This window comes from Limulus polyphemus, unplaced genomic scaffold (genome assembly GCF_000517525.1).
Source record: "Limulus polyphemus unplaced genomic scaffold, Limulus_polyphemus-2.1.2 Scaffold1535, whole genome shotgun sequence".
Classification (NCBI taxonomy): domain Eukaryota; kingdom Metazoa; phylum Arthropoda; class Merostomata; order Xiphosura; family Limulidae; genus Limulus; species Limulus polyphemus.
The window spans coordinates 127,703-139,745 of NW_013667145.1; the positions used below are offsets into that span (position 1 = coordinate 127,703).

Below are 12,043 nucleotides of genomic sequence, written 5' to 3' on the forward strand. Positions count from 1 at the left end.
ATGTTAATTCTTGTCTGTGCTATTATGTAGGGATGATGCAAATGCCATCCCTACTATCTTGTTTGCATTGTTTGTGAGGATTGATATTAGCCATCCCTACATTTGCTTCTTTTTTTAAAGCATTTTCTTTACCTGTTTGCTTGTTTTTTTTAATGCATTGTTTCAACAGACATAAGAAAGTTGTATTTATAACCAAGTTCTAAATACAGTATTTATTGTTTATCTATTATTAGCTGGTAATTCCTGTTTCACCGTGAACTTAAGCTTTTTGAAGGAACCTGAAATTTCTGTAAAAAATTAACTTCAAGGAGTAATGATACCATCGTTTACACTAGAATTATGTGTTTTTTTATTACTACTAGTTAATACTACTTATAAAGGTGGATACTCCGTTTGAAACTATGTCATCTCAGTGAAACTGGTTAACACCAGTATTTTGGTTTTTGAGTTATCATGTAATAAAAAAGAAGAACAAGAAAGAAGCATAGAAAATTCAAACTTTTTGCTATGATATTTACAGACATTCCCAGAACTCGCGACTCAGTCATTACATAGATATTGTTATAAAAAGAAACACAGTATTGTAAAGTTCTGATGACCTTTTGAGGAGATATTGAAAATACCATTTCGATGAACAATCCGAGCCATCCCTACATAGGCAGTGTTACAGCCTGCCTTATAACACCAGAGTTGAGTTATAGGTTAATAGGTCAATCCGACTAAACCTTAATGTTTTTCGCTTTCTCGGACTAGTTTGAAAAGAGCGTTTTGTGTATATATTTTTTTTAATTTCCCAACTCTAAAGCAAAACTCACACATGATCACTTTCCATCTGTTTAAATATGTCTTGATGTTGGTGAGTTTGTGTATCTGTTTCTTTCAGAAATTTTCGCAAAGTTAATGAAAACTTATCTGTGCATAGCCATACCTAATTTTGAACTGATAGGCTAAAGAAAAGACAGCTAATCAACAGCTCCTATCGCCGACTATTATAAGTTAACACACCAACAGCCCAAAAGTATTGAGCGCATGTTTGCGACAACGGGACGTGAACAGGAACCCTTAAACAGGCTAACTACTAGGTAACGCCCAGATCGAGTGGTGAACGGCAGGAGAAGTATTTACTAATTTGTAGAATAGGTTTTATCTTTGCTAGAGTTAAAAATAATCACATATTATAACCAAAATAAAGGTAAAAGAGGATGGCCCCAGAGCGCTTAGTGATTAAAATATTCCCCATCTAAATTTGTATGAAATATTTCTCCAACAGGACAATTAAAATAAAGACGAAGAACAAGAGGAAGTCTTTAATACCTGTGGCTGTAATTAGCTCTGAGCTAAAAGTTTGTACTTGAAAAAAAAATTACAGCCATTCTATGAGCTGGGCCCGGCACGGCTAAATGATTAAGGCACTTGACTCGCAATCTGGGGGTCAAATCTCGGTCCCACCAAACATGATCGCCCTTTCAGCCGTGGGGCGTTATAATGTGACGGTCAATCCCACTATTCGTTGATAAAAGAGTAGCCCAAGAGTTGGCGGTGGGTGGTGATAACTAGCTGCCTTCCATCTAAAATTAGGGACGGCTAGCACAGATAGCCCTCGTGTAGCTTTGCGCGAAATTAAAAAATAAACAAACAAACAATCTCTGAGCCGCTATGCCGCGGCTAAAATTGTTTGATGTGTTATATTGTGGAATTGACAGTTTATAATGCCGAACACTGAGTGATCGAATTTACACCGAAAAAATAGAAACTTTCACATTGCTTCCCAAATTTTGACTGCAGTAGTATACATGCTTGTCATTAAAAGTTACATTATGGGTGCCAATATCTATAACTGATTCTGTGGTGCAAATGTGGGATTCATATATAGAAAATCATGTTGAAAGTCCATACAAGTTTATTTTTATCAGGAAGGATACTGCACAAAAATCGCATTTCAACGTACTTACACGCCACCAGTATAAAATATATTTAGAATAAGCTCCAGCTCTGTATTTCCGCGAGCCCCCCCCCCCCCAAATAAAAAATCACAAAACACACACACCCCTTTTTCGCTAATTCGAATATTCCTTGTTGCAAAATTAGTCTACGAAAATGAAACTGGCGAAATAACAGATTATGCCCCCAGTAGCTGAGCAGCAATTTTATAACGCTAAAAATTTGGATTCGATCTCTGCGATGAACACAGTGCACATAGCCAATTGTGCATAAAAACTAACTACTTTCTAGGCATAAACTAATCAATTTAGCAAGATAGTTAGTTATCAAGGCATCATTTTTAAATCGCATTTGTTGAATATTTATTTTTGTGGGTATGTGGAGTTTTCATTATGGAATTCAGTTCGGTCGTTGACACGAAATCTTGAAATAAACTATAACATGAAATACGACCGAGATCCGATCGCCCATGGCTAGCTCTAGCCTAATTAAGTAGCGTACAAATAGGCAACATATCGAATGGTCAAACAGGATATTACTCATATAGATTTAGATCACGTTAAACTATTTTTTCCATCATCAGTACAAGGCGACTGAGCAATTTATGTGTGTTTATTTTCGTTTCAGTATTTGACTGTACTATCGCACACAATCCTGAATACACAGATACACAGATACTTACCTGAATGGCTCGTCAAACTTGACTGTAGCAGCGCAGTGAAAGACTACGGACACGTTTTTCACCAAGAGAGCTTCGTCCGACAGGCTGATGCCGAGTCCCTCTTCAGTGACGTCACCAGTTATAGGCACTATTTTTGTTATAATTGATCGGTTTTTTGATAAAACTCTGTCGAAAGCCTGATGTGAAAAGAGAAAAGAAAATCAATAGGGTTCCGGGTAAAAGTGTAACGTTTGGATTGGATTAGTGATAACATTAGTTATATATGTATAAATAATAACAAAAGTAAATATTTACTAGACGTACTTACCTAGGGTCCCAGAAAGTGTTCTGTTTCAAGAGTAAATAAGACCAAATTAAGAGTAACAAATACTTTTTATTTTTTTGCTTTCGAAGTTAAAATGTCATGCTGTGTTGTAGCCTTCTCGTGATTCACGGCATGCGCACGTTTTACTGACGTCACGACAGAACAAATTGCAACGTTAACTGACTAACTGATAGACAACATACTACTGTATAGTGGTGCGAGTGGTTAAAACAGATGGTCCCTCCAGGCGGTCTTTGGCTCCCTTTCGGGAGAACTAGCTAATACCATTTCATAAAGTATTTTATCATACTCTTCCTTTTTATTAACTTAATACTATCTAAAAAAAATTGGATTAATAAGTCTATAAAACCTTTAACTGTTACCATTTATATTTACGTTTTCTAATGAACCTACTAATTGAAAAGTTTCTTTTCTAATTCAAGAAGATACAAAACTTATGTGACACTTTTTCCAATTTCACTCGTCATTGTTATAACCTTAATAAAAAGAGAGCAGTTTCAGGTGGTATATGATATGCATGTTGCGATCTTGGGTGTAGGTGGTTGGAGTCTACTACACTGAGTTCTTGGGCACATGTGGTTGGAGTCTACTACATTGAGTCTAATATGTTATGCCATTAGGTACAAATGGCTTGAATCTACTATGTTGTGTTCTTAGATGTGGATAACTGTAGTTTACAATGTTGTGTTCTTAGGTACATGTTGATGAAGTCTAGTACGTTGTGCCATTAGATACAAGTGGCTTGAATCTACTATGTTGTGTTCTTAGATGTGGGTAACTGTAGTTTACAATGTTGTGTTCTTAGGTACATGTTGATGAAGTCTAGTACGTTGTGCCATTAGATACAAGTGGCTTGAATCTACTATGTTGTGTTCTTAGATGTGGATAACTGTAGTTTACAATGTTGTGTTCTTAGGTACATGTTGATGAAGTCTAGTATGTTGTACCATTAGATACAAGTGGCTGGAGTCTTCTCTGTTTTGTTCTTAGGTACAGATTACTGGAGTCTACTATGATGTAGAGATTTTTTGGAGAGTATCACTGCCTTGCTCTCAAAGTACAATTTAGTGTTCAAAACCAAGCTTATAAGTTACATTCAGAAAAACAGGCTTTAAAACATTACATACTTTTGACAAAAGGAGCTCGTCCAGACGATGTCGTCCGTCCTTGCCATCTTTGGGACGAAGTAAGAGGTAAATCGTCTTTAGATTATTACATGAATGTAGCAGTTTTTCTACCAGGACCTGACATAAAATACAAAACGATTAATTTGTTAAATATTTTAAGATATACTGCCGTGTTCGTATACATTGTCATCCTGTACCAAAGTACGTTCCATTCAAGTTGAACATTTTTTAAATGTGCGTATACTGTTTGTTTGATGTTTGCACAAGAGTCACTTAGCTACATGATATATCACTGATCTTTTTTTATTTTATAGTATTTGTTTATATATTTTTGGACTGTAAATAAAAACATTATATACTACCAACATAACATGTTAAACGAAGAACACGTAATAATATTTTTATATTTACATAAGGCAAATGAAGATGCTCGTTACACCAGCTGTTAAAATACCTTCAACGAAATTATATGTATTATCATAATAAAATCAGTTATTTCAATTGCTTTTATATTATTTATGTAGTACTCTTGATCTAGCAGCATTAGGAAAAATAACACTTGTAAAGGATATACGATAAGTTTTGAGTTTGTTTTTACGATACAATAATTCACAGTCAATCTTGATATCATTGTGCATATTTGACTTAAGATGGTATCTAGATATCATGATAATCAACACAATAGCGTAAAATTCGCAGTAGAACATTAGCTTAATGTTTTTAATAGGGGTCTGTAACTTAATACTGTAGGATTTCTTTAACAACTAGTATATAAGATTTTTTAATCCTAATTTATTGTACATTTTTAACAGCTGCAACACGGTTTTGATGATAGCTGCCGTAAGATTTAACAGCTACTGAACTGTTGTAGGTTTTCCTACTAGCAACAGCTATGATAATTTATAAGTTGTTACCTAACATTAATGATATGATTTCATCAAATATCAGAAGGTTTAAAATGACACATTGCAATTGTTTTCAGACAGAGGACGTTCTTCGACAACAGCCTGAAAGATGTCACAAAGAAGTTCAGTTGAGCAACACTCCCCACCACAAGGTGGCGGTGAGTGTGATTCCCAGGTTCAAGCGTTTTATCGGGACCGAGCAATCCTCGTGACTGGAGCTACAGGTTTTGTGGGAAAGGTACGCGGTGGGGTATACTATCGAACCACTGGTCATGTTATCATCTCAGAACTGGTGGCTTATGTAGGAAACACAATTTTGAAATTATATGTATTATCTTAATAAAATCAGTTATTTCAATTGCTTTTATATTATTTATGTAGTACTCTTGATCTAGTAGCATTAGGAAAAATAACACCTAACTGAATTAATCACACATTTAGCACACTTCAAATATATATTCCAAATGTGTGATTAATTCAGTTAGTACACTTCAAATATATCATCTAAATGTGTGGTTGATTCAGTTAGCACACTTCAAATATATCATCTAAATGTGTGGTTAATTCAGTTAGCACACTTCAAATATATCATCTAAATGTGTGGTTGATTCAGTTAGCACACTTCAAATATATCATCTAAATGTGTGATTGATTCAGTTAGCACACTTCTTCCAGAAAATTGATCGTGTTCGTATTTTACTGACATGAACACATTTAAGTCCAATAACAACTGTTAGGACATGACGTTTCTTTTTGTAGTTAAATATAATTATATGACGTTATGAAGAGAAGACCGGGATCACCGGGAAATAATTAATTTGAAAATGTTAACAAATACCTAAGACTATGCTTTTGCACTATTAGTTGATCCGTTAGAGCGTACTATTTGAGTAATAATAATTATTATGGAAAGTAGCGTTTCAACAAGTTCGTTGCACTTTTCTCGTTAGTTGAACAAGAAATGTCGATCGAGAAACTTTCAACAATTTTTGTCAAAAACAGTAGAGTAATAAAGTACTGCTGATGAAATGCTCTGTAGATTAATACATTTAATCTTAAAGGCAGGGTTTCCATGTATTTGGCATTAAATGGACGATTTAAAAATGCCGAAGAACATGACATGATTATTGGTACAAATCAAGTTCAACACACTAACAGAATACATGAAACAGGGTGTACTATCCATATATCCTATAACAGATAGTGTTAAACTCGTTTTTAATATTACGACCCATTTGAAGCAAGTTTTTAAGAAGCGTGAGCGTTTGTTTGTTGTTAAGCGCAAAGCTATACAATGGGCTATCTGTGTTGTGCCCACCACGGCAAGTTAATACCGGCGACTATACCCTTTTTAATAATAAACCAGTTTTCTTTAAAATCTGATAACTATCAAAGTTAAAAATTTACAAAACTATCCAACAAAATTATGCGTTTAAAATTCCCTGTGTAATTGTTACAAGAGTGACAGTCAGATTTCACTATTCAAACAGAGAAGAGTATCCCCAGAGTCTGAGTAGCTGCCTGCCTTCTGTTCTATTACCTCAATATTAGGGATAGGATATGGGTATATAGCCTTTGTGTAGCTTTGCGCGAAATTCTAAAACAATTTTTTTTCAGTCAATTCTCTGGTTAATTTGGCCAGTTTGGTTAATTTTCGTGATAATAAGGAAACAACACCGAAAACAGCCAAATAATATTTTTCATGAACTAGTGTTAAGTGGTACACTATATTTATAATTGTGATTAATAAGTAAAGTTCTTAAGAATTACCATGAATCAATATAATATAGTGGATTATAAAGTCAAACAACTTTTAAAGTAAAAAAATTACAAAATTATCCAACAAACTTCTGTGTTTAAAAATCCCCGTGTAATTGTTTTGGACAAAGCTAGTTAACCTTCGCCTTACTGTTATATGTATATAAGGTTTATTGTCAAACATTATTGTGTGAATGATATTTTTCAAGTAATAGTAACTGTTTACCAAAGAAACAGGTTATCACTCTAAATGTCTTAAGACTTGACTGTACGGAAACTTCGAAACAATTTTGTTATAACCTTAGCGGCAATCGTTCACTTGAACTTTATTAAATCTGGGAAATAGAGTATAGATATTAACGCAAAATCATTTTGTTAAACTTTTATCCTATTGATGGTGATCTGACCCTTTAATTTAAAAATTGGCTAACATCTTTTTTTACTGTTTAAAAATTATGGTTTTCAACCATTTTATGTAACGTTGGCATTGATCGTTTAACGAAACAAATTATTTAAAAATCGCGTTTACTGTTTACAAAATGAGCATGATTTTCGTCTGAGCACCGTGCAAACACCACACTGGTAGATTTGAGTCACTGTGAGTTATAGTTAGGCTTATTGGAAGAACATTTTGTCGTTTGAGCTTATGATTTTACTTTAACCTAGCTAGTTTTATTTTCGCAGTGCGGAACAGAGCATGAGCCTATCGAGATATGGAACTCCCCCTGTTTTTAGAATATATAAGTACAAAATTCAACAACTGATTAGAAAATGTTCTAATTTGATGCATATGGCACGTTGTTTATATATATATAAAGAAATAACTTATCATGTGGATGAGAAAAAAACTCATCTTACTATGATACTAACAACTTCCTTTTTTTACTGTAATAATGAAACCCTTGTTCATCTTTTAGTAATTCAGCCACATGAACACGTTATCGTTTCAGTGTAAAAAACAACAACAAAAACCGTACATATTTGACTAGAGGTAGACTTTCTGCTTAACTCAATTCATTTCAAAAACTTAAGGTAGAAGTTGGTTTTAGCTATTTGATTCTAAGTATTTTGTTACTGTTCCTAATCTATTCTGAAGGCGAATGGTAGGTTATTTTCCCTGTTCAAATATTTTCTGAAACCTGCATTACTACCCTGTTTATGATCTGCTTCAAAGAAGAAAATTAGGTTACCGAACCACCTAACATTTTTTCTAAGGCTTATAAGTTACTGACGTGATTACATATTCTTTGATCTTGGTGGATTATTATCTGAAACAAAATCTAAGGGCTTCGTTACTGACTCAGTCATATTCCCTTCTGAAGACTAGAGATGATTTATGGACCTATCTGTAATCCGTTCTAAAGATTAATGGCTTGACCCAGGTGATGTCTGTTTTAAAGACAAGGGGTAGGTTATGGGCTTATCTGTAATCCATTCTACAGATTAGAGGCTTGATCCAGTCCATATCTGTTTTAAAGACAAGATGTAGGTTGTGAGTCTATCTGTAACCTATTCTAAATATTATGGGCTTGATCCAGTCCACGTCTGTTTTAAAGACAAGAATTACGTTGTGGGTCTATTTGTAATCCATTCTAAATATTAGGGGCTTGACCCAGGCGATGTCTGTTTTAAGGATATGAGGTAGGTTATTGGTTTAAGTATCTTAATAACGCAGGTAAAATCACTTTTAAAAGTAGTCAATGAAGTAGGTATATTTCGTTTTAAAACTGGGTTAATGACCTAGTATTTATCTAAAGGGAAATTAAGCTTTACGAATGTTGTACGTATTGATAATTATCAGACACTCAATATTGTTTTAATCAACGTCGTTGATATAGTTTCATAGAATGCTAAACTAGTTCATTATCAGTGAAAAATAAAATATTTTCCCAAGCACTAGCAAAAAAGGTTAACTTGACTACAGTCTCTTATTAAGGCTGGATTACTGATTCAACCATATTTTGTGCTAAGGAAAAGAAATGATGGTTGACTTTTCTGTAGTCAGTTTTAAACATAGTCAGCACTAAAGATGACATACAAATAAAGAATGATCTGCCTATAGTCTTCTCTAAAAACTGCGTTACTTATCCAGTGATAGTCTGTGACAAGGGTTAGAGATAGACTGACCTACCTATACTCTGCTTTAAACACTGCGTTACTGATCCAGTGATATTCGGTGCTAAGGGCTAGAGATAAAGATTGACCTTGTTACAGTCTGCTTTAAACACTACGTTACTGATCCAGTGCTAATCTGTGCTAAGGGCTAGAGATAAAGACTGACCTACCTATAGTCTGCTTTAAACACTACGTTACTGATCCAGTGCTAATCTGTGCTAAGGGCTAGAGATAAAGACTGACCTACCTATAGTCTGCTTAAACACTACGTTACTAATCCAGTGATGGCCCGTGCTAAGTGCTAGAGATAAAGACTGACCTACCTATAGTCTGCTTAAACACTACGTTACTAATCCAGTGATGGCCCGTGCTAAGTGCTAGAGATAAAGACTGACCTACCTATAGCCTGCTTTAAACACTACGTTACTAATCCAGTGATGGCCCGTGCTAAGTGCTAGAGATAAAGACTGACCTACCTATAGCCTGCTTTAAACACTACGTTGCTAATCCAGTGATAGCCTGTGCTAAGGGCTAGAGATAAAGATTGATTTTGCTACAGTCTGCTTATTCACTTACGTTAACTGGTTCAATCCTACTCCGAATTAAAAGACAAATGTAGGCTTTACTTTATCCAGTTATAATTTGTTGTAAAGATTAGAACTCCAGTTGTAATCTGCTCTACAACTTATAACTTATATAAGGAGGTTTGCGACCTAATGAAAGTACTTTGTTTATATTTACCAGAGCTTTGATGTCTAATTATTTTGATGTAAAGATATTTTATTGCCATGCACATATGATATAGGAAGAGAGAAAGAGAGTCACCCCGATTATAGGTAATGTGGCTACGCATGAAATGTCACAATCTCAATCACAATGTTAAAGTAATAATTAATTCTTTTTCAGTGGTGCATATTTGCGAAAATGTGAGTGAAAAAAAGAAAGAATTACTGATAAATTATCTACTTCAGGTGTATAGGTAATGTGTTATTCTCACACATACCTTGGATTAAAACGAGTTCCTACTGAACTAAGTAATAATGGCATTTAATTTTAAATATACAAAACCTACTCGACAAGGACATTACTATGATCAAGTGTCAAAACAACTTACCATTCACCAGGTGAATAAATGATATATGGTAAAGCTATAAAAAGTAATAACAATATTCTGTGATCAGAATGTAGCTTTTGTTTGATGGAACCTTGTCGTTCACAATCTGAAGTTGTCGTTTTCAGTAGACAAGAACGGTGAAGAAACAAGCATGATTTGTTAAGCCTTTTCGTGGTGTTCGTCTAGCTTGCACTTGAAACCTAATATGCCTGTTTCATAAGAACATCCAATGAATGAGCATTTTCTATGTCTCTGTCCAGTTTCTTCTTCTTGTATTATTAGTCTGGGAATTGGCCATTTCAAACTTTAAGCTTGACTGTGTTCTTGGGATTGTTATATCAAATCGCCAGCATATTCGCATCAAAATTCAAGCTGTCTATAGACAACAACCACTTTTTTTTTTCAAATTTAGTAACAATTGCACTAAGAAACTGACTCCTTAAAACAAGGCTAAAATTACACTAGTCGGTTTCTAGCTACACGTGACGTTATCTCAAGGTCAGCTCTCATTGGTTGAAAAATTACGTGAATTCATGGTGAGTCTGACGACCGGGTCGTTGTCCTGATATACACCTGTTCAACCTTCAGACAACATGTACCTTGGCTTACGTCTTACCATAAGAAACGGGAAGATATCTTACATTTTTTGTCCTCTAGAACAAACACCTCATGCATTAAAAACGCAACAGAATCTTCAATAAAACATTTTATAATCCAGAATATTCTAACAAACTTAGTAAGTTAACGTATAAAAAGTAAGAATAAAAAGGGGCTGTACCTATAGCTCAGAAAAGAAAAAAAAAAGACTACGTTTTTGGGAAATCAGAATGATACTTCAAAAATTAGACGCCAGTTTAATCATAGAATGTTATATATCTGTTTAGAATTCAATTTAATCCAGTTTTACCAAAACAACACTTTAGAAGAAAAAATATATATATATATATATATAAAGATGGTAAACTCTGTACAATGTATTAAATCTAGCTGTTTTTTCCAGCCTTATCACCAAATAGTTAAGAAGGTTCACCAAAATTTCATTGACCCGGCCCACACCATCGTAATTCATATAGCTACCGGCATTCAAACTTCCGCGTTTGTTAAAGAAAAAATAATTATAAAAAAAACTTAGTGAAAATAGGTTAACAGCTGCTTAACTCAGACTTGACAGATATTTTACAATATTTTGTTCTACTGTAATCAGTACGAAGTTGGACATGTTTGTTTATTACATATAAATACAAGAGTGGGCATTAAGTGTTCGTTATTAATTTATCTGCGTTAGCTGAACACTTAGACGGATATAATTTAATTTCAAGATTTATTAGAAGACTCGTTTACTGCCTTTTGATTTTTCCTGGATGTCAATCGGTGTATTACAGTCTAGATTGTTATTTCATTGGGCGAATTCTTTTACATTATCTGGTGAAAATAGTTCGAAGTTCAAGTCCACGTAACAATAACAAATTAGGTTATTTCTTCCTTAACGTTTCTACAAATTTATTTCACTTGAATATTGTTGCAATTTGTAGGCCTAAGGAAATACCAGGCTAATTGTACTATGAGTAACGTAAAAAAAAAACACAAAAAACTTACTTGTACAATTTCACGGTTGTTCGATCAACTAGCTGAATATATGAAATAACTAAAACGGGTCCAAATATTTCACTGAAACTAAACTGGCTGAATCAACACTGATTCATTATTCATCACTAATTGAGAGCAAAAAATTGATTCAATGCTTCACCGATTTTCGTATTTTTAACTTACTCCCATCTCTCGACAGCCCTCGAAGCTATTAGATTATTGACACCAAATTTAGAAGATTCTAGGCCTACTTTTGTAAACTTTTATATTTAGACGTCATGTGCACGCTAACTAACGGCAAAATTACAATATTAGAAATAGAGCTCATAACAATATTTTGTGTATGAGGTCGTCTAGAAATTAATGTCGCTTTTTTTAGATGAAAGAACCCAAATAACTTGTATATCAAAACAAAACATTTATTAAATGAAATAGTCTCTATTCTTATCGATGATGCTTTTCATCTTAGAATCAGGTTGTTAATGCCCC

The 12,043-nt window shown here is 34.1% G+C and overlaps 1 protein-coding gene across 1 annotated transcript in view; it reads right to left on the minus strand.

Moving 5' to 3' along the window:
• The window catches only part of LOC106463985 (putative fatty acyl-CoA reductase CG5065), a 25,973-nt gene that overhangs the window by 9,935 nt on the left and 3,995 nt on the right, over nucleotides 1–12,043 (minus strand). Inside the window, exons 2-3 of the mRNA XM_022391638.1 lie at nucleotides 4,076–4,192; nucleotides 2,624–2,799 (exon numbers count right to left, since the gene is read on the minus strand). Coding sequence (XP_022247346.1) covers nucleotides 2,624–2,799; nucleotides 4,076–4,192 — 293 coding nt within the window. The remainder of the gene's footprint in view (nucleotides 1–2,623; nucleotides 2,800–4,075; nucleotides 4,193–12,043) is intronic.